At 38.9% G+C, this 27,502-nt stretch overlaps 1 protein-coding gene across 1 annotated transcript in view; it reads left to right on the top strand.

Annotated features, from left to right (window-relative positions):
* The first annotated feature begins 23,551 nt into the window (after positions 1–23,551).
* Positions 23,552–27,502, top strand: part of EDARADD (EDAR associated death domain) — an 84,705-nt gene continuing 80,754 nt past the window's right edge. Inside the window, 2 exon segments of the mRNA XM_044005442.1 lie at positions 23,552–23,785; positions 23,787–23,913. Coding sequence (XP_043861377.1) covers positions 23,633–23,785; positions 23,787–23,913 — 280 coding nt within the window. The 5' untranslated portion in view covers positions 23,552–23,632.

Here is a 27,502-nt window from a genome sequence, read left to right as displayed (position 1 = left end):
TCAGGTTTGCAAAGTACTGTACATGAATATTGCCTCATTTGATCCTCCAACAATTCTGAGAGTTGGTGTGCTATCATTCATGTTCTACATATAAAGAAACGGAGACTGATAGGTTGAATGATTTGCCCAGGATCGCAGTATCTCTAAAGCAGAATTGGTTCCAGTGTCTAAAGCAGGACCCCTCTCTCCAAAAACAGCACTTTATCCTGTGCCACCAGCTGCCTAGAATAGGTGCTTAATAAAACGTTTGATGGATTGGATGAATTGAATTCAAGAGTTCTTGGAATGCTCCATTTGGGGTCATCTATGGGCAAAACTGCAACATAGGCATGTTCAAATTTGGTGCCCCCAACCTATCTTTTGGTATGTCCTCCCTTCAGACAGCATCCACCCAGAATTTTAGCAGTTGGGAGTGGGGTGGGGTATGGATCTTCAATCAGCAGATTGGAGAGTAGAAGAGTTTCACATGGGAGGCAAAGAGAAGAGGAACAAAAAGACAGCAGCATCCTTGAATCTGAGAACAAAAACAACAAAATTGATATTCTTCCAGAAATGAACATGCTCTAAAGAGGAAGAAGGTTTTTGTCCTCCAAGGAATGATAAAATAGGGCAATAAAACCTACTAAGTGAGATATCCAGTAAATAGTGGTGGCAGTTGGTGTTTCTGTACTTAGACAGGTAGGTAGATAGATGGAGTGGGGAGAGAGAGGGAGGGAGGAAAGGAGGGAGGGAGAGAGAGAAATGAAGTGAATTTAAGTATTTACTGTGTGATAGGACAGTGAGCTAGGTGCTGGAAATACAAATTTGAGCAAACAAGATTGTCCTTACCCTCAAGGAACTTACATTCTAATGGGAGAAGACAAAATTTGGAGGAGCCTTTAGTGAGAAGGGAAGGTCATCAGCTTGTAATACTAAGGTTGCTATTTGTTAACATGGTAACAGCCAGAGAGACTTGTTTTCAAGGGTCTGTAGCAAGATAAAAAAGAAAACCTCTCTAGATTTGTCAAAATGGATGAGTACTACATCTTTCTGGGATGTGGCATGTCTTTATGTGGGTATAAAGATACTGCCATAAGGAACATAGAAAGTAATACCAATTATGAAGAAACTGAAAATGATCAAGACCCAGATGGTGTTTTCCTGACTGTTGCCCATTGAAGATTGGAGATGTAAATGAGAAAAACTGATTTTGGAAATGAACACCTGGAGAAGAAGATGGTGTCTGAGAATAGCATTTAGATTTTTGGACCATAGATTAAAATATACAAATGAAAGACTCCTGGTCAGGGATAGAATGCCCATAGCGAAGAATGTATTTGCAAATCTAATCAAAAGGACTTAAAAAAAAAAAAAAGAATGGGCAGAGAGAAAACCGACTATGTATATCCACCAAACTAAATATGATAGAGAACAGTTCTAAAGAAGGAAGGAAACTAGTAATCAAGACACCTAGAAACACTCGAGACACAAAAATCTGAGAAAAGAGATATCAGCAAACCCCGCCCCCCTCAAATGTCTATAAATAAATGCCCCAAATTTCAGCAACCAGCAGGATGAACCAGAGATCCTCATGCAAAGAGGCAAATTTGACTTAACAAGTATGATGGAGACTTGGTGGGATGAAAAAGAAGCATATTAAGTAAAATGTGGTGGGATTCAGTAGCGTCCTATATTAAGAATCTATATTCATAGGGGGGCAGCTAGGTGGCGCAGTGGATGAAGCACCAGCCCTGGAGTCCATTTACTTCCATTTACTACCTTTTTGACTTTGGGCAAGTTGGTTAACCTCCCTTCTTTTGTAAATGAGACAATTGGACTAAATTCTAGCTTCTTAAACTGTGGGTCATGACCCCATATGGGGACAGGTAACTGAATGTGGGGGTCATGAAAAAATTGGCAATGTATGCCTATTTTATATACCTAATACCTGGGGTTGTGTAAAAATTTCCTGGGCAAAAGGGTCTTGAGTGGGAAAAGTTTAAGAAGCCCTGGACTAGTTGACCTCTAAGGTCCCTTCTTGCTCTGAATCTTATGAAATTAAGAACTTTGAATAGATTATTAAAAATATCTTCCCTAGGGGGCAGCTAGGTGGTGCAGTGGATAGAGCACCGGCCCTGGAGTCAGAAGTCCCTGAGTTCAAATCCGGCCTCAGACACTTAACACTTACTAGCTGTGTGACCCTGGGCAAGTCACTTAACCCCAATTGCCTCACTAAAACAAAAAACAAAAACCAAAATCTTCCCTAGATATTGTGGTCAGAGTTTGGATGCAGTACATGTCATGATAGTTCAGTTACTTTTTAGTCATATCCAACTCTTTTTCACTCCATTTAAGGTTTTTCTTGGCAAAGATACTGGAGTGTTTTGCCATTTCCTTCTCCAGCTCATTTTACAGATGAAGAACTGAGGCAAACAGGGTTAAATGACTTGCCCAGGGTCACATAGCTATTAAGTGTCTGAGGCCAAATTTGAATACAGGAAGATGAGTCTTCTTGATTCTAGGCCTGGCTCTCTCTCACCTAGCTGCCCTGGACATTGTCTTACACGCACTCTATATATTACAAGAGCATATTTTAAAGAGTTCATTGGAAAAATAGGACCCCCTTGAAATCAGCCTAGAAAAGATGAGAAACTCTTAAAAATAAATCTGAAGACATAGAGTCAGTTCCAGTGATGACCAAAAAAATGAGAGTTGGCTGAAGTTACCAACACAGAAAACTTGCCAACCAACTCAGATTTTTTAAATTATGTACAAAAGATAGAAGGAAAGTAAGATAAAGGATGAAACTAAGAGGGCATTGTGATCCTATAAACATAGGGTTAGGAGTACATCAATAAGGGAAACTAATGACAAAAAGGGGAGGAGTTAATTATAAAGAAAGAAAGAAAAAAGATCAAGAAGAGATAGGGCTGCTACTTTTTTGCATGGAACAATGACGACTGAAAATAGAGAGAAGGCAGAGTGGTTTAATTCTTATATTGCTTCCTTTTTCTTTGCCAAGCAGAATTCCTTTAGAACTGGGCATGATAGAACAAAAATAATAACAGGTAATTGATACCCCCCCCCAAATAAGGAAATAATAAAAGAGCAGCTAACTCCCTTTGATGAATTCAAGGTCCAGATGAATTACATCCTCAGATACTGAAAAAACGAGAAATGTCATTGCTAAGTCACTATTGATAATATTTGAAGAATTAAAGAAGGGTAAATATTGTCCCAATTTTGAAAAAAGGAAAAGAGAACTATTAATTCTAGCTCAGAAAACTTAACTTTGATTCTTTGGGAAATTATAGAATGGATCATTAAGAAGAAGAGGAGGCAGAAATTACAAAGAATACACATAACTTCATTAGGAACAAGTCATACCAAATTATTAGCTAGTAGAGCAGGAGTTTACCTAGATTTTTAGCAAAATGCCTAAGAAAAATTCTTTTGGTATTTTTGTGGAAATGATAGAAAGATATATGTTAGATGATAATTTAAGTAAATTAATTTGGAACTGGTTCAAAGGCCAAATTCAAAGAGTTGTCTTTATGGCTTAATGCCCACTAGGGAGAAAGTGTCTAGTAGAGCACTCTGAATACAATTCTTTGCATGGGCCTTTGTTATTTAACTTTTTTTTGGTAAATGATGTGAATAAAGGCAAGGATGACATGTTTATCAAATGTTCAGATGACACAAAACTAGCATTGCTACACTGGATAACAACACCTAAAATATCTTGACAGGCTGCAGCATTGAGCTGAATTTCATAAAATGAAATTAGTAGGGACATATGTAACATCTTCCCCTTGGATTTAAAAATCAGCTTCTCCAGTACAATATGAGGGAGGCAAGGTTATACAGCAGGCAAGGCTAGATATCTGAAAAAAATTTGGAGATTTTAGTGGACTACAAGTTCAATATGAATCAAGCAGTATGATGTGGTAGCCAAAAAAAAATGTCATTTGGAGTTGCCTTAAAAGAACCATAACTCACAGAAATAAGGGGTGATGTTCTCCTCTGGTTAGAGGATGCTACAGGTTAGTAGGGATGTTGATGGGCTGAAGAGTGTCAAGAGGACAGTCATCAGAATGATAAAGGACTTTAAATGTATGTCATATGAGAACTGGTACTAGGAACTAGGAGTGCTTAGCCTGACAAAGAGAAGATTCTGGGGAGGCATGACAACTGCATTCAAGTATTTATGAATTGTTGTGTAAGAGGGATTGTTGTTGAATCATTTCATTCATGTCCAATTCTTCATGACCCCATTTTTGAGTTTTCTTGGCAAAGATACTGGAGTGGTTTGCCATTCATTTCTCCAGCTCATTTGACAGATCAGAAACTGGGACGAACAGTGTTAAGTGACTTGCCCAGGGTCACACAACTAGTAAGTGTCTGAGACCAGATTTAAACTCATGAAGACGAGTCTTCCTAATTCCAAACCCAGTGCTCTATCCACTGCACCACCTAGCAATTAGACTTGTTCTATTTGGTGAGAAAACCAGAACTAATGGATATAAATTGCAAAAAGGTAAAAATTGGCTTGATATCTGGAAAAACTAGATAGACCACTGGACTTGGAGCCAGGAAAATCTAAGTTCAAATCTGGCCTCAGACACTTATTAGTTAGCTGTATGACCCTGGGCAAACCACTTAATCTCTATTTGTCTCAGGTTCTTCATCTATAAAATGAGCGTAATAATAGCACCTACCCACTAGGGCTACTGTTGAAGAAAAAATGAGATGATATGTGTAAAGTACTTTGTAAATATTAAAGCATATAAAATCTTTAAGTTAGCATGTAAATGCTAGCTATTATTATTAATAATGATAATTAATAATAATAATTTGAGCTTTTGAACTTTCCAAAAGTGAACTGGGCTACCTCAAGATATGGTGGAGTCGGGGGCAGCTAGGTGGCGCAATGTATAAAGCATCAGTCCTGGATTCAGGAGGACTTGAGTTCAAATCCAGCCTCAGACACTTGACACTTACTAGCTGTGTGACCCTAGGCAAGTCACTTAACCCCCATTGCCCACCAAAACAACAACAACAAACAAACAAGATATGGTGGGGTCCTCCACTGGAGGTCTCTTCAAGCTGAAGTTGAATGACTATTGAGTGTGTCATAGTCAGGATTTATTTTCAGTTATGGATGGATTAGATGGCCATTGATGTCCTCTCAAACTCCAGAATTACATGATTATGTGAAATCTTATCTTTTTTATATATGCCAGGTTTTCAAATGCTTGAAGACAGTTACTCTGCACAATTTAGGTGACACAAGTTCATCTTTTCTTCATTCAACAGGCAGTCAACAATATTTATTAAATACTTTCCATGAAATGAATGAACAGGGAAAGGGATTTTTGTTTTGAACCCCTAACCAAGCATTGTATCCCTAAACTTCAAATATTTAACATGTAGATTACAGATTTGTAATTCCTTTTTTCCTGTCAATCAGTCAAGTAGCATTTAAGTGCTTATTTTATTCCAGGAAATGTGCTAAGTATTAAGGATATAAAGAAAAGCAAGAACACAGTCCCTGACCTCAAGGAGCTCATATTCCAATGATGGAGACAATATGCAAATAACGATGTATATCGAAGATGTATACAGAGTAAATAGGAGATCATCTCAGAGGGAAGTGATTAGTGAAGGTTAGGGAAGTAGGAAAGGGAAGGAGGAAACTAGGAAAAGCATCTCATAGAAAATGGAATTTGAGCTAAGTCTTGAAGGAAGTTGAGTCAGAGATGAGAAAGAATGTTCCAAGCATGGGGGACAGTAAAGGGACAATTCCAAGCATGGAGTTGGGAAATATGGAGTGTCAAGTTTGAGGGACAGCAAAGAGACCTGTGTCACTGGATATTATAGTATGTAGAAGAGAGTAAAGTGTAAGAAGATTAAGAAGATTCGAAAGACAGGAAGGGGTCAATTTGTGAAGGGCCTTAAAAGCCAAACAAAGAATTTTATATTTGATATTGGAGGTAATGAAGAGCCGCTAGAATTTATTAAGTAGGTGGTCAGACTTGTGCTTTAATAAAATCATTTTGGCAGCTAAATGAAAGATTCATGGGAGTAGAGAGAGACTTGAGGCAGGAAGTCCAACTAGAAGATTGTTACAGTAGTCCAGATGTGAGGTGCTGCACTAGGGTAGCAGCTATGTGAGTGGAGAGAATGGGATAGATATGAAAGATGTTGTGAAGTAGAAATAATAAGGCTTAGCAATAGATTGGAAATGTGAGGTGAATGTGAGAGGTGTCAAGGATGACACTGTGAAGTAATAAGCTTGGGAAGATGGTGGTACTCTCAATAGTAATACGGAAGTAGAAAAGAAGGGAAGGGGCAGCTAGGTGGCACAGTGGATAAAGCACTGGCCCTGGATTCAGGAGAACCTGAGTTCAAATCTGGCCTCAGAGACTTGACACTTACTAGCTGTGTGACCCTGGGCAAGTCACTTAACCCTCATGGCCCCACAAAACAAAACAAAATAAAAAGATCACATTAGAAAAGAAGGGAAGGTTTTGGGGGAAAGATAATGAGTTTAGTTCTGGACATGTTGAGTTTGAGATATCCGTGGGATATCCAACTCAAGATGTCTAATGAAAAATGGGTAATGTGGGACAAGAGGGAGGGAGGTTAGAAATGAAGAAATAGATTTAAGAGTTATCTACATAAATATGGTAATTGAATCCATGGAAGTTGATGAGATCACAAAGTGAAATACCATAGAAGGAAAAGAGGTCAAGGGCAGATTCTTGGGGACACCCTTGGGCAATATTGGAGGAAAATATGGCAAAGAGACTGAGATAACTTAGGAGAGAACAATATCACAAAAACCTAGAGATGAGAATATCCAAGAGAAGAGGGGGATTGACAGTGTCAGAGGACACAAAGAGGCTAAGAAGGATGAGGGTTGAGATAATTAAGAGATAATTGGTAACTTTGGAGAGTGCAGTTTCAGTTGAACATTGAAGTAGGAAGCCAGATTGTGGAGGGTTTTAGAAGATAGTGAGAGAAGAGGAAATTGAGTATAGACAGCTTTCTCAAGGAGTTTAGTCATGAAAGGGAAGAGAGATGTAGGACAATAGCCAATGGGGAGAGTCAGATCAAGTGAGGATTTTTTTAAGGACGAGGGGTGACATGAGCATGTTTGTGGGCTTCAGGATATGAATCAATAGACAGGAAGAGATTGAAGATTCAGTCTCTTTCAAGGGAGAGATTAGGATGATAAAAGGAGGCAATTTGCTGGAGAAGATGGGATGGAATGGGATCAAGGATCAAGGAGTTTGCCTGGACAAGTAGAAGGACAACCTCTTCAGGTAAGACAGGAATGAAGGAAGAGATAGTAGGGGAAGACATCTGAATGATATGAGATGAGGAAAAGGGGTAAAGAGGGAGTTCTAAAAGAATGGCCTCCTGTTTTTTTCCAGTGAAGTTTGAGGTGAAGTCCTCAGCTGAAAGGATGTAGGGGGAGAAGTGACGTGGAAGGTTTGAGGAGCGAGGAAAAGATTTTTGGTCTGTCTAGGAATTTGAAGGAATTTATATATGTATGCATGTATATGTATGTAGGTATATGTGAGTATGTATATAATATGGAATTCTACACCATGTATGGCATGAATTTATTTAGATACAGGTGTTCTAGGATCTGGTCCACTTTATATCTGAGAAGACTGAGTTTCACCTTTGAGGAGAATAGGACTGCTGTGGCTGTACCACCAGTAACCTAACAATGGAGGGACAGACAGAGTCCACGATAGCCATGGTGGGCGATCATTTTTTCACTCTCCTTTTTCCAAGAAGGGGGACAGTCATTGCTTCTCTGACACTTGTCTTGAAAACACAAATTTGTTCCAATGCAATTGACACGTCAGGGAACAATTAGAGCCTAACTCAAAATTTGTTTTTGCATATCATGAGAAAGTGAGAACACAGATAACTGTACCTTCACAATAACTCACAAGTTGTCATTCTCCTAATTCCCACTTGCACAATAAAATTTCAGATCTTTGTTCGAGGTAAAATGTCATGTTTATTATATACCTTCTTGTAGAGTAGGAGCTATGGGCAGAGGAAGGCTAGTACACATCATGAATGTCATTCCCCACTCTAAACTCCCCTCACTTCTGCCATGTTCTTAGCCTTTACTTCCCAGGTCCTGGAATTGTGGACCACTGAAGCTGCTCTCTCAGTAGCCATAGACCTCCCCATAGACCTGGCTCCATGAGAAACTAAAGGCAAGTTGAACAGCTGTCAGAGGCCATGGACAGAACTACCTTTTTATTAGGTCCTTCTCCTTTCTAATGAGTCACTGACAAAATTTTTGAATGCTGTGCCTCTCAACTAGATTTTTCCCATTATTCTTGCTTTTTTAATTTTGTGATTTTGCATGGTATGATGATTTTTAGGAACAAAAACATCATATTATAGCAGAACTGACTGTACTGAGCTAGAATTATATGCATCTACTAAACCTTAGATGTTTGAAGTCTAGGGGATACCATGCTTATTTAGGAATTCAAAATAAAAGCCACTTTCCCTGGTCACTCCAAAGGGGAGCTTTATAGCTTTCTTACCTTTGGTCCACTTGGCTCCCAGACACTGGTTATACATAAAAGACAACCACAGGTGGAAAGCAATTGTATTTATCAGAACAAACAGTAAAACAAAATTTGGGAAAGTTATACAAATATGTGTTGACGGTAGAATAACATAAGAAAATGAACTCTTCGCTTGAGAAGTGAGATAAAATTCCAACAGTCTCACTGGGGAAAACTGCTCTTATCTGTCTGGGGGTAAGCTTGTAGAGAAGGGAATATAATCACCTTTGCACCATGTTAGCTTTTGAGCTCCCACCAATCTATTTCCATTCATACAAACTAGTCGTTCACAACAATGACACTTAGATCTTAAATATAAGCATGTACAGTACTTAGCAATTAAGCAAAAGACTATCACAGGCACTCATATTTTTAAAAGAATGCAATAATAAGAACATCATAATCCACTCATAAACCTAACTACACTTTTCCAGCAATGTACTTAATATCTCTGGGAAGCATATGAGTGTGGAAAACCCACATTCTGAGGATAACTCACAACTCTGTACTTCAGGTTTTTATTTCATTGGTCCATTCAAGCTAGCATATCAGGCTAGCTCTCTGGGCAAGTCAGACTTCACTCATTAGGCTTCTACTTCATCCAATTAAATCTCAGCATCTCTTCTTTATATAACAGCAGGGATATCTCTTTCTCCTTTCCCCTTTTCCCTCTCAGACCTGAGGGGGATATCAAAGGGCACCAGACAGTTCTGAGTAGCCTCACCTATCTTCGGCTCTAGGGGGTGCTGAAGAGCAATATGTGGAAATGAAGCTCTTGTCCAATGAAATTGAGCTTTCATCCAATTAAAGCCTTCTGTTATCTGATTGCTCTTACTTAAAAAAAAAAATTTATTATTTTCCAGTTACATATTACATATAAGGATAGTTTTCAACATTTGTTTTCACTGGATTTTTGGTTCCAAATTTTTCTTTTCTCCCTTCCCCCTTCCTTCCTCCTCCCCAAGACAGAAAGCAGTTTGATATAGGTTGTATATGTATAATCACATCAAACATATTTCTACATTAGTCATCTTGTGAAAGAAGAATCAGAGCACAAAGCAAAAACCTCAAACAAGAAGGGAAAAAAAAACAGTCCAAAAATAGAAATAGTATGATTCAATCTGCATTCATAATTCACAGTTCTTTTTTCTGGATGCTGAGAACATTTTCTCTCACAAGATTTTTGAAACTGTTTTGGATTGTTGCACTGCTGAGAAGAGCCAAGTCTATCCCCATTGTTCATCACACAATGTTGCTGTTACTGTGTACAGTGTTCTTCTGGTCCTGCTCCTCTCAGTCAGAACAGTTCATATAAGTGCTTCCAGGTTTCTCTGAACTCCTCCTGCTCATCGCTTCTTACAGCATAATAGTATTCCATTACATTCATATAGCACAACTTGTTTAGCCATTCCCCTATTGATGGGCATTCCCCTCAATTTCCAATTCTTTGCCACCACAAAGAGAGCTGCTATAAATATTTTTGTACATGTGCGTCCTTTTCCCTTTTCTATGATCTCTTTGGGATATAGACCTAGCAGTGGTACCACTGGGTCAAAGGGTATGAACAGTCCCATAGCCCTTTGGGCATAGTTCCAAATTGCTCTCCAGAATGGTTGGATTAGTTCACAGATTGTTCTTACTTCTACTTTCCTATGCCCTGTTGTTTCTCCCGTCTTTACTTTCCATCAACTTAACTCTTAACCTCAACTTTAGTTTCAGCCTCTGATTTCCTGATTTCACTGGTTTCAATCATAGCTTCCTGGAGCTCAGTGACTTTTTTATTTAAAATTTAACAACTCACCAAATGAAATTAATAAACCTTTTAAAAGTTAGTCCTCAATTTCCAAATAGTTATTTGAGTAATGATTTCTTTTTTGAGTTTTACTTTCTCTTCTTAAAATAGTTGTTTCCAAATGAGTGGAGAGACCAAAATGCCCTGCAGCTCTGAGTTCTCAACCCAGACCAATATTCCATTTTGAGTCCTTGACACTGTTTCTTCACATTACCTTTCCCCTCAAGTTTCTAATAAATAAAGAATTTTTTCTCTGCCACCTGCAAGACATCAAACTATTCACATACAAACAAGAAATAACTCTATATCTTTCACAAAGTGTCTATATTCATATTTATATTCATATTCAGTCTTTATATTCATATATGTGTAATGCCACATTATATTTTCTGTCCCAAACTGCTCAAATTCCATCTGACAACTATTTCTTCTACATGTGATGCAATTTTTATTAAACCATACTTCTTTGCCTACTCTTTTCAAGCATCAAAGTGTTCATCTATTACAAAGGCAATGTCTTAGACCCTTTACCAGTTGATATATGTCTTCTTTACCCCAATGTATTTTCCTGCTCCTTTCAGCACAAAATGGTTCTATAAGGAAAAGGCATAACCTTCAAGGGACAGTATCTTACACAAGATATCAAAGAAAAATTGGGATGTGATATTCTGAAGGGCAAAGAACACTGGCTAGAACTCAAAGGTAATATATCCTAAAAAATCTAAGCATAAACATAAAAAAATTAATTGGATATCCAAAAAAAGGAAATAATTTGTATGATTCCTTCATGAGACCCCAGAAATACACTGGGTATTCAATTTATTAACTGATCAAAAAGCAAAAATTTTAAACATTTAGATAGTGATGAAAGACTAAGAAATGAAATGTTTATTTTCATGCACCTTGGGTAAGATACAGATATAAGCATATGGGAAGGGGGGAGTATTTGTGTGCATTTATTTTTCTTTTTGAAAAAAATCACATACATTGTCTGAGTGACTATAAATATGGTAAACAAAATCAATGGACTAAATAAGTTATCCAAAAAGCAAAAGGTATATAATAGGAAAAAATATGAGTGTAGAAGGAAGTTGATTAGTATTTCAGAGGAATCAAAAAATTCATACCCTCATTAGCAAATCAATATTATATATCTCCATTTAATGGGAGAGCTCAGCTCAGACATCTCATTTCTACCTGTCTACACTACTTTTAGATTTCTCTGATTGACTAGTTCATTATTCCCCAGAAAGCTCATTAATGGGATAACTTCATCAACCTATAAGAGCTCTCAGCTTGTTGATTGATTGATTAATATGAATAAAAAATTTGTAGGCAATTCAGGATCCAATTAAGTTTATAAAGATGAATTTTTAGTGGATCCAGTCTTTCCTTTTGTGACTTTATCAGTTTACAGATGTTCAAAAGTAGGAGCTAAGAAATAGAATGGTGGCAAAGATCTAGAGTAGAGCATCAGAAGGGACTCAACAGTGGTCGGATAAGTGATTTATATATGAAAGACAGGACCCTGTTGAACCATTAACTATCAAGTCAAGACTCAGAGGAAAGTGAGGGCAGAATAGGGGTCTCCTCAGAGAAGGAGTAAAGATTGAGGGATCAGTTGATCAAGTTTAAAAGGAGTGAAAGAAGGGGGGAAGTGGATGGACAGCACATTATTAACCAAAGAAGAAAATTTCAGAGGTCAAGAACTTGGTTGGGGAAACAGTTTGGGGTGCTGATGAAGCATGACAACCCCCGTGGGTAGCTGAGGTAAATTACAAAGAGATTATGGGAATTGTGTGGGGGTGGGGAATTGTGAAGTGGGAAAGGTGATAAATTGAGGTTAGAATCATCAGTGTGAATAATGAATCGCCAACCCATAAAAGCCAAAAAGTTGAAGGGTGAGAAAAAAAAGATTGAGAATGGAGGAGAGTTTGTTAATGTATCCTGTGTCCCAAAGCCCATTGGTACAGGACTCTCTCTTCATTGTTCAGGGAGATCAAGGTCCCACACCTGCATAAGGGACAGAGTGGAGTTGATGAGAGCTCTCTTTGGACCTTCTTTGGTTATCAAAAGTCTCTACAGGTTTGTTAGGTGTTGCAGTGGCTCTGGGCACTTCTGACTTCCAGCTTTGAGAGAAGAGTTGGCAGATGCCAACCCCATTTCAGGTTGCTGAAAGGAGACTAAAACTATGGGAGGAAGCTGACATGAGAGGAGCTAGTAGTCTCTATCATGTCCCCAGCTTGCTACACTAGAGACTTTAGGGAATTTCCCCTTGAGTGAGATCTGAGACCTTTTCTCTTGGTTGAACTAAGTTATCTGGATCCCAGTGGGAGGGCTCCTTCATTTTATGTTGTCTAGGATATATTATCTTATGTATACTTTCTCTGATTTCTGTTTTTCTATCAGCTTGGATAAATGAGTTTCTTTGCTACCTGCTATGTGGGTTCAGTGTGACACATATTTGGTGGGAAAGGGGTCAAGCCTTGGATATAAAGCATGACTCCTCCTTTCCCCATTAAGAAACGTCAATTAGAAGTTTAGCTTGAACCTGAAAACCACATCCCTTAGACTAATGATATTTAAGGAAACAGATAGATATAATTCTAGCCTGGTGCCTCCTCTCTCTGAGGAGAGGGGAGTGGTCAGGCATTTGGCCCCAACCTCTTGCTTCCCCTCCCAGAAAGAATTAAAGTCTCCCTTGACAAAGGGTTGGAAGAGAACAGGCTAGAGAAGCTTCTTCTGTCTCCCTTCATGCCACACATAAACACCTCAATGATACAGGTAGGGGGACAGTCTTGATACATTAACAGCAGTGGAGATGAGGATTACATAGAAGGTAGAGTGGGAAGTAAAAGCAGAGGAAAATAAGGACTAGAAAGGAGTAAAGCTGAGCTGGATAGGAATGAAGGTCTTTTCTTTTCTTTTCTTTTGTGAGGCAATTGGGGCTAAGTGACTTGCCCAGGATCACACAGCTAGTAAGTGTTAAGTGTCTGAGGCCACATTTGAACTCAGGCCCTCCTGACTCTAGGGCCGGTGCTCTATTCCCTGTGTCACCTAGCTGCCCCTGAAGGTCTTTTCTAAAAAGATATTGAATAGAACACACCTTCTGGGGCCAAAGACTGAGTCCTGTTACCCACCAATAGAGAAGCCCCACAACCAGTTGAACAAAGGAACATATGGAGAATGACAACTCTGAGGCTTCTTGGGAAATACTTTCTTTACAGTCAAGTTAACAAGCATTTAAGCATTAAGTGCTCGTTGACTTACAGTCTCTCCATGTCCCAGATCTTCTTCCACTTCTTTTTTTTTTTTTCCTACTGACCATCCTTGTGGTTCTGAGTGTTTTAAATAGTTTGCTGTACTGAGAATCAAACACCTATTACTTCCCCCCTTTGTGGGAAAGGCAGAGCAGGCACTGTAGTTTCCAACTTGACTGTGCCCCTGCACTTAGTAATTCATTGCAAAATGCTGTGAGTAGTCATTGCAGATTTAATCTATTACTTAGAAAGGTAAAAAGGCTCTTTAAGTGCTTCAGTATCTGTAGAGGAAGGTTACAAGCTTATCAAGAAGAATCAAGTAAGTGGTAAAACTCTTGACTTGTCAACTTAATGTTTAAAGAAAAAAAAACAGTCATTCCATTAAGTGTACTTAAAGTTTTCAAGAATATTAATTATCCCACATTTTAAAGGCTAATGATATTAAGAACTCACAATTAAATAGCATTTTTAGTTTTATAAATTTGACTATTTAGTCCTAAGCCTTGCTGCCCTACTAATCTTCCTAAAAGATTGATTTCAAGTCATTTCCCTTTTCAAAAAGTTCAAGTATCCATAGGATGAAGTCCAACCTCCTCAGACTGGTAGTTAAGATCCTCCATAATCTGGTCCCAACCCACCTATCCTTGGAGATCTTTGGCAAGTTATTTAGTCTGCGGGTTTCCTTCAGTTTTCCTTATTTGTAAAGAAAATCTTGGATTTTCACAATTCTGTCCAGTTCAACAGTTGTTGATCTATATATGATCTAGCCTCATTGCCCACTACTACCTACCACCAGCTCCTGTACTTCTGCTAAACTGGTCTCCTCACTGTGCCCCAGACACAACGATGTTAACTTCTAATGCTAATCCTTTGCTTTTGCTACTGCTTCCTGCCCCCAACCCCAGCTCTCCCCTCATCTCTATAGCTAGATGTTGGGATAGTCATATAGGACAATACTCTGAATGTTTAATTCTTACCAATCTTTTAATGACCAGCTCATCTCCAAGGTCTTTTTGGCTACAGCTAAAACTAGTGCCTGCCTTCTCCAAACTCCTATTTTTAGTATTGCTTCATTGGGAGTCAATGCAGCCTTCAACCACATGCTGTCTTGAACTGTTACTTATCTGTTTCACATGCAAAGAACTTTCTCTCTCTCTCTCTCTCTCTCTCTTCTCTCTGTGGGGCAATAAGAGCTAAGTGACTTGCACAAGGTCACACAGCTAGTAAGTGTCAAGTGTCTAAGGCTGAATTTGAACTCAGGTCCTCCTGAATCCAAGGCCCATGCTTTATCCACTGCGCCACCTAGCTGCCCCCAGAACTTGTCTCTCTGAGACAGAAACCAAGTCACTGGAGAAAAAAGATGATATATTTTTTAAATTTACATTTTGTTGGTGCTTTTTAGCCCAGTCTGCTGATTGATGACTCCATAGCCAAGACCATTTCATGAAGATCCCTGTCCATGGTCCTTTCATTCCCAGTTTGACTTATTCTCTGGACTTCTCCATCTTCTTGCCAACTACCTTGCCCTCACCAAGGATATGTCTCCCCAACATACTCTTTTCAGTTAACCTTTATATGTTGTCTTTCCTCATTAGAATATAAGTTCCTCGAAAGGTGTTTATATCACTAGCCTTTAGCACAGTACTTGGCATATAATAAGAGCTTAACAAATGTTATATCTATCTATCTATCTATCTATCTATCTATCTATCTATCTATCTATCTATCTATCTATCTATCATATATCTACCTAAATCATAGTCATTTTGAAATATATCCCTCATACCTGTCCAATGAGTCTTCTCTTGTAACAATGAGAAATAGTTAAGTAAAACCAACTAACCAGAGGCTGTGTCCTACATTATATGCACCTTACTCCCAAAGGTGTACTATATATTACATTTCTTTTATATGCCTGTAAGGGTCTAGAACAAATTTGAAAATATAGCTCAATAGATATATACTCAATAGATGAATGAATTTAAGTATATTAATTTATTTAACAAGCATTTATTGATTTACTCTGTGTACTCTAAGCACTGGACTTAAAAGTATAAAAATAAAATAGACCTTGCCCTCAAGGACATTACATTTTATGAGAGAAATCTTTATTTTACTTTCTACCAACTTCTTTAAATACTGTTTCACAAAGACTATTGAAAATGGTGCCAATGTGTAAAGTCATGCTGGGTGGAAATTCATTCTGGGATTTGGGTAATTTCACAGCCCCAAAGACCCCACAGCTACTCCTGCCACCAGGGGTGCTATACCAAACAAAAAAGTGTGCATTTGTTGAATAAATAAATAAATACACCTAAATTAGCATTACATTCTAGTTTTAAACCTCCTTCATCCAATGCATATTCACAGAAGTACTTTGTGTACTAAACTTAAATGGGATATAAAATTAGTCAGGCTTACCACTAGAAATTCCAAGTATCTATATTTACCTAATCTACCTTTGTCACATACCACACTACTCCATCTGCTACCCTAAATTCCAGCAGATGTCAACAGAGGTAAATTATTTGAGGCTTCCCTTGTGTATCTTTTAAATATTTTTTCTAAGAGATATAAGAATGCATTTCTAAGACCTTCTTCCCAGAGGTGGGAAACTATGGGTTTGGAGCATTGCATATATTGTTGGATCAATCAGTCAACAAGTATTTATTAATAACCTACTATGTGCCAGGCATGATGCTAGTAGGCAACAGGGAATACAAGAACAAAGAATGAAGCAAGTTTACATTGTAATGGTGGAGACAAGAAGTAGATATATAAATATATATAGCATAAATATAAAGTGAATACATAAAAATATATGCAAAGTAGTTAAATACAAAATAGAATGGAATGGAATGGAACGGAATAGAATGGAAGGCACAAATGGTTGTAGGGAAGAAGAAAGACTTCATGCAGAAAATGGTGCTTGAGCAGCATCTTAAGGGAAGGGAGAGACAAAGGGAGTACATTCCAGGCATGTGAACTTGGTTGTTGAACTTAGTTAATGCGTTGGTAGTTTTGCTGACAGCTTTCTCCCCTTTTTCCTGTTTATTCTTAAGTATAGGAATATAATAGGGTATGGGGAGGGAGAGAGATATTGGAAAGTGAAGATGATATTAAAAACAAAAGATATTAATACTTTTTAAAAAAAAAATAAGGTATTTCTCCTGTCTCCCTCCTATTTTCAATTATATTTTAATCTTCTCCAAAAAAGCTGTTTATCCCCTCTTTGGTGATTCTGTTATCCTCTCCCACTAAATTGAAAAGTACTGCGATGAATATTGGTTCAAATCTGGTAAAAGAACAATACTAATATGTGATTGTTTCAATAGTTAATCAGTCAAGAAACATTTATTAAGTACTTATTAGCCAGGCACTCAACTCTCACAGGTGGCTCCAAGAAGCCCAGAAACCATACTATAAAGCAGCAGTCATCAAAACTATTTGGTACTGGCTAAGAAATAGAGTGGTGGATAAATGGAATAGAGTAATAAATGCCTATAGTAATCTACTGTTTGAAAAACCCAAAGATTCCATCTTCTAGGATAAAAACATACTATTTGACAAAAGTTGCTGGGAAAACTAGAAGATAATATGGCAGAAATTAGACATAGACCAACATCTTACACCATATACCAAAATAAGGTCAAAATGGTTACATGAGAAGGCAGCTAGGTGGCACAGTGGATAAAGCAACAGCCCTGAATTCAAGAGGACCTGAGTTCAAATCTGGCCTCAAGACACTTGATACTTATTAGCTGTGTGATCCTGGGCAAGTCACTTAACCTTCATTGCCCTGCAAAACAAAACAAAACAAAAAAACGGTTACATGATTTAGACATAAAGGGTGATAGCATAGGTAAATTAGGAGAGGAAGGAATAGTTTACCTCTCAGATCTGTGGAGAGGAGAAGAATTTATGATAAAAAAAGAGATAGAGAATATTATGAAATGCAAAATGGATGATTTTGGTTACATTAAATTAAAAAGGTTTTGTACAAACATGTGAAGGAAAACAATCCTCTTCTCAATAATTCTCGGGAACTCAGCAGTGATGTGACAAAGGCTTTTTTATTTCTTTCTTGTGAGAAGGAGGCACCCTAGTGTGCAGGTAGTGGGTGCCAAGAAATGGGGCTCGCCCAGGCCCTGTTTTATACCTGTAATGAAATTTATTAATTTGATCATTGACAATGCTATGCTAAGGTTTAGTAAAAATCCAGAAATTCAAACAGTTAAAGAAGAGAATCCAGCTTTCCAGACCAGAGTCCAGAATCCAGTTTTCCAGATCAGAGTCCAGAGTCCAGAGCCCAGTTTTCCAGACCAGAATCCAGCTTCCTCCTGATGACATCTTACTACTTCAAGAAGACAAGAGAACTCAGAGACTTTATATGAACAGTTTTGTTTTGTTAGTTTTTGTTATCTCCTTCTGTTATTATATACCATCTGTAACATGTACTCTCTGCAGAGGCCCTCCCTCTGCAAGACCAATGTCAAAGCATTGTGTTCATGAGGCACTGCCCCTCTGGACAAAACTTTTCTCTCTCCCTTTTTCTATATTGATATTAACATATTATTAGTTAGCATAGGATATTATTTTTGGCAGTTTCATTGAGCAAACTCATTCATTTTTCAAATGAAACAAAGGGGAGAATGGTAAAAAACAGAAGTTTTAGCTGAATCATTTGAGAGTTGAGTGCATGCTACTGAAACGGCTTTTGAAGGACCTCCCTTTTGGGGAGGAGTCCATGACAAACTTCCAGGACGCCAGCTTAAAACTGAGAGAGGAACAGAAGTTCTCTCTCTCTGGCTTTTCAGCTTAGCCGTGGCGGCACACGTATTTAGTATTCGGTGTTGGTTCTCGGCCTGGCAGGCAGTCTGGGATTCAGTGAGTTTTATAAAGGAATATAGACTAAGCTTAGATCTAAGATTATTCATTTGTATTTCTACTTTCCTATTTCCCTAATTGGTATCACCTTTTGTTGTCTAATTAATTCTCAAGCTATAAAAACGAATCCCTCACTGATTAAAGCTCAGAGGCTTCTTTTTCTTAGTGGTCTGGGAGATATATATATATATATATATGGGAAAAGTTAAAAGGGGGAGTTTAATGCTGGTATGTCCAATTTTAAATCTCACATACCCTAGTCCCTAATGCAAATGGACCCTCCCCCTTTTCAGCATTGGTCCGATTACTCAAGGGTTACAATCTACACGGAAAAACTAGTTAATTGGAATGCAATCTTCCCACTCCTCTTCCTTATATGGGTATAACAGGAGTGAACCTTATTCTTCTTTATATGGACACAACTCCAGAGCAGACCTTATTGAGACCAGCGCTCCTTGAACCATGTGATTTTGTTAGCCAGAGGAGGAGGAGAGGATCTGAGACCTTTGTCCTACAAACAGGTCAGAAGGAGTATGATTGACTGTTATATCCTCACTGAGAGGAGATAACTACCCATTTTCTCACAAAACAGAAGCATTGCATCCAAAATTAGAAGGGAAGCAAGAAGCTAGAAAACAATTGTTACAGTCGGTGTTTCTGATAAAGGCCTCATTTATCAAATATATAGGGAACTAAATCAAATTTATAATAGTGCAAGTCATTCCCCAATTGACAAATGGTCAAAGGATATGAACAGGCAGTTTTCAGATGAAGAAATCAAAGCTATCTATTGCCATATGAAAAAATTATCTAAGTCACTATTGACTAGAGAAATACAAATTAAAACAACTCTGAGGTACCACTTCACACCTATCAGATTGGCTAATATGACAAAAAAAAAAGGAAAATAATAAATGTTGGAAGAGCTGTGGAAAAATTGGAACACTAATGCCTTGTTGGTGGAATTGTGAACTGATCCAACCATTCTGGAGAGCAATTTGGAACTATGCCCAAAGGGCTATAAAACTGTGCATACCCTTTGACCCACCAATACCACTGCTAGGTCTGCATCCCAAAGAGATCATAAAAAAGGGGAAAGGACCCACATGTACACAAATATTTATAGCACTTCTCTTTGTGGTGGCAAAGAATTGGAAAATGAGGGGATGCCCATCAATTGGGAAATGGCTAAACAAGTTGTGGAATATGAATGTAATGTGATAGTATTGTGCTTTAAGAAATGATAAGCGGGAGGATTTCAGAAAAACCTGGAAAGACTTATATGAATTGGTGCTGAGTGAAATGAGCAGAACCAAGAGAACATTGTACACAGTATCAACAACATTGTGTGATGATCAACTGAGATAGATTTAACTCTTCTCAGCAATACAATGATCCAAGATAATTCCAAAGGACTCATGATGGAAAATGCTCTCCACATGCAGAAAAAAGAACTGTGGAATCTGGATGCAGATTGAACCATACTGTCTCTACTTTGTGGTTTTTTTCTTTTTTAAGGTTTTCCCCTTTTGTTCTGATTCTTCTTTCACAACATGACTGATGCAGAAATATGTTTAATGTGATTGTACATATATAACCTATATCAGATTGCTTGCTGTCTTGTGGAGAGGGGAGGGAAGAGAGGGAGGGAGAAAAATTTGGAAATAGAAATCTTATAAGATTTGAACTCAGGTCCTCCTGACTCCAGGGCCGGTGCTCTATCCACTGTACCACCTAGCTGCCCAAATCTGGCCTCAGACACTTAACAGTTACTAGCTGTGTGACCCTGGGCAAGTAAGTCACTTAACCCCAATTACTTCACCAAAAAAAAAATTGTTTTAGTCTAAACTTGATAGATACGAACTTCTCCATATACAAAGAACAGAAAGAAAACTATATGAAACCATGAATCTTTATTTGTATAGGACTCTTTAACCTTTGTTGTGTCATGGGCCTCTTTGCCAGTCTAGTAAAACCTATGGACCCCTTTTCAGAATGTTTTTAAGTATATAAAATAAATACAGAAGATTACAAAGGAAATGAATTATATTCAAATACAGTTATCAAAATATCTTTTTTTTAAAAGTCCATAGATCCTAAGTTGAGAACCTCTGCCCCATTACATATTTATTTGTAAAAAATATAATAAATTCAATACATCAGTTTCATAGCTGTCCTGCTTGTCTGTCTTCCCCTGAACTTTCTCCTGTTCTGTGAATTTTTTCATTATTCCAGTTTTGGTATATGTGTTACTCAAGCAAATACTTTGTTAGTTATTCTTTCATAGTGACCCATGTGGTAGTTTAACTATTATTACCCCTTTCATATGCATTCCATTTTATAAATGGTGGTACTGAGACCAGAGGAAGTTAACAGGAATCAGAAGGAATTGGAAATATAAAGGTTTGCCCTCGATCCAATATTCACTTTTTCAAAATGTCATAAACCCCGCCCTTTACCAGTTTCTACTTGACATAATATGGCATCAAAGTTATCAATAAGTGAATTCTAGTCCAAGGTTTGGGGTTCCTGTTACAAAATCTTTGTTTTTAGAGATTTATAGTTGTGAGTCAAGGCAACCAAAAGAAGTTTCTGGGCATCCACTGAGGTTGTATTGATGGTAAGATCTTCTGAGTTGATTAGTAGTAGTTCCGGCTGATTGATCTCAGAAATTAGCCCCTTCATGAGAAAAGCAGAACCACAAAACAAACTCCCCAAGTGGTCAACAATAGAAAATACCCATTTAAAAAATTTCCCTTTCCATCATAGGGCAGAGGGAGAGGAAGTTTGTCCTCCCACCCACAGTTTCCCCAGAGACATTTCATCTGGGCTGTTTTTTTTCCCTACACAGAGGATTTGTTCTCCATTTTGAAAGCACTCAGATCTCTTCGATTAACGTATTGATCATCCATGGAAACATTTCTGAGACTTTAAGAGCATCACTTCATAGAGTGCAATGGGCCCTTAGTGACCTACAAAGCAAGCTTGGCGAGGGTAGAGAAGCCACGTCCTGGCAACCAAGACGGTATGTGTCAGTCCTTCACTGGTTATTTTTGAGAAGATCAGAATAGGTGATGCCTAGCACAATGTGTTTAATACTTGCCTAGCACTTAGTGTTTAATACTTGTTTGTTGAGTGAGTGATGTTAAATATGAACTTAATCTGTGACAATAACAATATTATACACTGCTACAAAAATGGTACAAATTCCATTTTTAGGTAGTGTTCAGCCTTTGTAAACAATTTAATTACTTGCTTGTAGTCAATTTCATCCTTCTCTTCCTAAATATGAATGGCATTTAGAGAATATTACAATCCCTCCAAACTTCTATTTACTTGAATGCCACCACATATATGTGGAACCTTTGTGATTAAAATGGGCTTTATTAATATTAGAAATATAACTAATTTAAGTATATTCTTTATATATACACACATACATACATACTAGTATAGCTATATACATACATTGCACATATGGGATATGAATGTATATGTCTATTTACATATCTATCTTACCTATGTTTTTCAGCAGCATGGTTAACAAATATACAGTCTGAGTTAGAAAGACCTGAGTTCAAGTCTTGCCTTTGACCTTTGATGCATACTAACTTTGTGACCCTGGACAAATTACTTAGCCTCTCACTACCTTGAGCAACTCTGAAAATGCAAATTATGGGAAATTTCCACACCAAGAGTTCCCTACACCAACAAAATCATAGGTCCTGACCAAAATATACTGATTTGACTTAATTCAGCAAATATTTATTAAATACTATGTGCTGGGTACTAGAGATAAAAAGTCAATAACCAAGCAGTCTGTGACCTCCAAGAGCTTACACTGAACATGTATATAGAAAAGTAAATACAAACTATATACAGGGTAATTTTCATCAGGGGTGTATTAGCAACTGGGGGCTGTGTTGGGGAGATTAAGATAGGCTTCATGTAGGAGGTAACATTTGAGCTAAACTTTGAAGTGAGCTAAAAATTCCATGAGGTAGGTGAGGAGGGAGGGCTTTTCTGGCCACTGAGGAATCTCTTTAAAAACTGAGCTACACGGGGCAGCTAGGTGGCGCAGTGGATAGAGCACCGGCCCTGGAGTCAGGAGTACCTGAGTTCAACTCCGGCCTCAGACACTTAACACTTACTAGCTGTGTGACCCTGGGCAAGTCACTTAACCCCAATTGCTTCGCTAAAAAAAAAAAAAACAACAACAACAAAAAAACCAAACCAAACAAAACAAAAACCTGAGCTACACTTTTTACCTGTGTGATTGGGCAAGTCTCTTAACCTACCTGAGTCTCAGTTTCTTCTATCTCTACACAATAAAGGTAATTGAACTAGATCCCTCTGAGGTCGATTCCAACTTTAAATCTGTTCGTCAATATAAATTAAATTCTAAGCTTTCTTATAAGAATTAAACGTCTTCACAATATTCGCAGTAGCTACTACAGTAAAAGGCCTAGGTACTGCTAATTGAGTTTTGCAATTCGAATCATCTTTTCATTCTCTTTGTTGTAGTACTTCCCCGGGGGAGGTCAGGTAATGACTAATGCAAAAAAGAAAAAAAAAAATCAAAATAGAAATTATTAGCATGTACTATCATGCATCAGAACCCCGTCTACATAAAGATCAGGAAATTGCTTAAATATCAGACTACCGTATATATCACAAACCACGCTTGCTGCACACAGGTAGCTCTGGGGTCCTAACTAGGGTACGATCTAGTAAAGTTTTAGTGCCGTCTGCCCGAATATAGTAGGACTTACGGCTACCGTTGGCTAAGGTTAATCATCTGGTTCACGGTACAGAATCGAAGAAACCCGGTCCCGAGCTGTGTAGCGAGCTGAGGCATTTGCTGGATCAGTTTCTCGTGGCTCGGGTAGCGGCTCTTGCGGGCAACAAGGGGAGTGCCTGTGCGGGGAGCCGACGCGCTCGGCAGCAGCGGGCAAAGGGGGCCGACCCGGGGCTAGCGGGCCGGCGGGGCCCGAGCCCTACTGGCCGGCAGGCAGGAGAGATGCCGCAGGGAGCCCCCCACTCCAGCTTCCGAACCTACGGAGAGGAGGGAGCTAGGAGACGCGCACAGGAGGGGGCTCCTCTTCATGCCCAAGCAGGAAGTGAATACTAGGAAGAAGCCAGCGAAGACAGTAGGAGGAGGACGACGAAGAGGAGGAGGAGGAGGAGAAGGAGGAGGAGGAGTTGGGGTGTTTTTATTAGACCGACCCGGGAAAGCCGGAGTTTCCATCCTTCCCCTTCCCGGTCTTCCTTTCGCCCCCCTTTCCCCACGCTTCCCCATTTCCCAGCCGGTTCCCCAGCCCCAAGCTGGTACTGGTGCGCCCCCACCCCGCCTCCATGGCTTCTGCCGAGGACCCTCTGCTTACAGGTAAGATGACATCGAGGCGGGGCGTACCCTCACCTGCCGGGAGAGGAACGGTGCCCCGAGGGCCGACCGCTGGGTCTAGGTGAGGGGCGGGGAGAGGGAGGAGGACCGAATCTCAGCTGCTGCCCGGACGTGGGGAAGTGCGGGATGGGCACCCAATGGGGCACCCCCACCCACATTCCCTACCCGGGGCCGCGTTTTGAGCAGTGATTGCTGTGCAAGAAGGGACCCCGTGGTCGTCTGGGAACTCTTGTTTTTCCAATGAAAAACAAGGTTTGGGGCCGACAGTTGTTAATTTTCCCCACTCCTACCCCCACTTCTTGTCTTCCTTTCCCCACCTCAGTCTTCTTTCCTCTTGCACCTCTCCTTGCCCTCTTTTCACTTCTTGGCCTCAGTCGCTTTTGTTCTGGACCCGGAGATGCCAGGTTGAAACACGTCTAGCCAATCTCCCTGGCATAAAGCAACTGAAATGTTTGATTTCTTCTCTAATTTCCACCTTCTCCACTTGCATACTGTGTAGGTCCTTACCCCCCTAACTCCCCCTCACCCCCATCTCCTTCTTACCTTAGTCCCACATTGGGGGGTGGGGGGTGGGTGGAAAAATACTTCGAACTGTGTCATTCCAAACTATAGTTATTAGAAAGTTTTTACGAGTCAGGATCCCATCAGTCAACAATCATTTATTAAGCGCTTACTATGTGCCAGTCACTGGGCTGGGCTGGACTGGGCATACAATGAAAGGCACAGAACGAAGAGAAATTCAGTGAACCGTGAGTTCGCATCTATCTATGGTGGGCTTAACCGGAATGTTTTCGACTGCTTTATATTGTCTCTGACACTGAAATCTAGTAAAAACCTTCAGTTGAACTCACCATGAACTCATCACCTCCCCAAACTCCAAAGCCAGGGGAATCCTCCTAGAATCTAGCCGTATATAGAGAATCTAGATTATATCGATTCTGTTTCTCTGGAAGTTTCGGGAGGGCCAAAGGTAATCATTTGAAATAAGTATGCTTCATATTTTATTACTAGAACTTTGACAGAAAAGAGGTCTTATGCTATAGATATTTTGTTACCTTGAGGCAATCAGTAAATCAATAAACATTTATTAAATCATTACCATGTGCCAGGGACTGTATTAAGTGCTAGGGATACCAAAAGAGGCAAAAGATAGTAAGAAATGGAAATGAAGTTTACATTAGAGTACTGCTTTCCTATTTGCTAATGTTCTGTGGCTTGAGGAGATTCCTAGAATAGCAAACTAGTCAGCAAGTATTTATTAAGCGCCTTCTATTTGCCAGACACTGTCAAAAATATGCCTTTGATGTGGGAAGTGATAAGTGGAAGAAAATAGAGAAACTTGCCTAGATATTTCTGTAAGAAAGATATTCCCACTCCCAATCACCCCTTTCCTTTGAAAAGGAGCCAGGAAATGGAGATAAAGCATTATAGAAACTCATAGAGGGAGACCTGATCTTTTGAATATTCTAATTTAGTATTTCTCTGGCACAAGTGCCATGTCCTGCTAGGTGATTTTTGCCAGGCAGATTATTCCCTGGCCTGCTGTTAGGTTATTGTTGCTCATACTCGTCCTATGGGAGTCCTCATTTGCTTCCTGGACTCCTCCTTCTTACCTCTACCCTCATCATTTCTCTTTCACCTCTTCTTGTGCTTGCTATTGGGAGTATCATCAGAGAAATTTAAGCACTCCAGCTCTTGGGGCCATCCTTCATCCCTGTTAGCCTCTGGTGAATTCTAAGGCTGGTCTTGATAATGGATCTAGCGTCTATTCCTGATACCCAAAAATGTATTAAATGTTAATGGTGGAGGGCAGCTAGGTGGCGCAGTGGATAAAGCACCAGCCATGGATTCGGGAGTACCTGAGTTCAGATCCAGCCTCAGACACTTATCACTTACTAGCTGTGTGACCCTGGGCAGGTCACTTAACACTCATTGGCCTGCAAAAAAAAAAAAAATGTTAATGGTGGGGGCAGCTAGGTGGTACAGTAAATGGATGGAGCACAGACCCTGAAGTCAGGAGGACTTGACTTCAAATCTGACCTCAGACACTTATTGGCTTTGTGTCTCTGGTAAAGTTACTGAATCCTGATTGCTTCAAAAAGAATGTTAATGGTGATGCCTTTTTCTGATATTTCATTAAGGCTTCTGTGATTTTTCAGGATGGTAACTCCCCCATTTTTTAATGAAACCACAATATACTACTTTAGTTTAAAATTTTCCTATCAGATAATGTGGTATAACTTGAAGCTAACAAACAAAGATAGAAAAAGGTAACACTAACTCTACCAAACTGATAGAGGAAACACTCTTGTTTTGATATCTTTTTTTTTTTCCTTCAGCAGGGTTAGTATATTAAATGAATTCTCCCTTTAAAGTAAATATATGTGTCTATGTATTTTATATGACAAACACAGACACATCTACATGAATAGTAGAATAAAAAACATACAACTTTTTCCCATTAAGAAAAACCATAACAATTTTGGGCTTTCCATAATTAAAAAAACCCCACCTCAGAACACATATAACCATTAGAAAACTGTTTTTACATCTGTCTCACTAACTCTGTTAGTAATATGCAGCATGATCTTGACCAAATCAGAATTTTTTCCTAGAGGAGGAGAATATGTAATTTGAATTTTATTTAGCTGTTGACAATTAAAGATGAAGAAAGGACCCTTGATTTATAAAATGGTGATAACATTCACTGATCCATTTTCAGTTCTATGAGAAATTATATTCTTTGTTTCATTTCAGTGTAAATTTTAGGTTTTTTTTATATCTTTTCCCAGAAAAATTGACACTTTTATTGTTGGCTCTGCCTACTGTACCTACCACTCTAAACCTGGCATCAACATGAGGAAAAACTTCCTGTGCTTTTGTATCTACCATCCAATTAGTTATGTTTATCATACCAGAGTATGTCTACATCAGGGCAAGCCTAGCGGCCTTTATCTCTTGCATTCGGTACGCACAATTTTCACCAGCCATTATACGAGAAAAAGTTTACCCCTTACGGAAGCTCCCTTTCCTCTCCAACCCCCTTTCTCTAGCCAGTCAACCTCTTATTCTGGACCTGCTGGATAGAGAGAACACTGTATTTATTTTTTAATTTTTTTGCTTTCTTACAATGCTTACTTCAGCTTTTCCCCCTCTTATTCTTCCTCTGTTTTTTGGTGTTTTCTTTTTCTCACTTGAATATGCTCCCCCTTGTTTAGGTCTTTCTTTCATGTCTCTTTGTTACATGTCTCCTCCCTCTTTCTTCTCCTCCTCTCTCTCCAGTTTGATCCTCTGAGCATTCAGCATGCTACTGACTGACACCTTTAAATCTGTGAAATACTGGCTGGATGAGTGCCAGAGAAATCAAAGTTAAGAGTCCTTTTTCTTTATCTCTATGCCTTTCTTGCTTTCATCCCTGCACCTAGTTCTGAGAATGCTGAACTCAGGAGACTGCAACACACTTGCACTTAAGAGTGAGATGATTCAAAAAGTAGGTCAGCATATGCATCTCTCTTTGCTTTGGAGACTTTTGTGATCATGGATGTAGTACAAGACTTCAGGAGTTCTTTGT

This window comes from Dromiciops gliroides, chromosome 4 (assembly GCF_019393635.1).
Source record: "Dromiciops gliroides isolate mDroGli1 chromosome 4, mDroGli1.pri, whole genome shotgun sequence".
Taxonomy (NCBI): Eukaryota; Metazoa; Chordata; class Mammalia; order Microbiotheria; family Microbiotheriidae; genus Dromiciops; species Dromiciops gliroides.
Note: the sequence above shows the minus strand (reverse complement) of the source record. Positions and strands in the feature narration are given on the sequence as shown.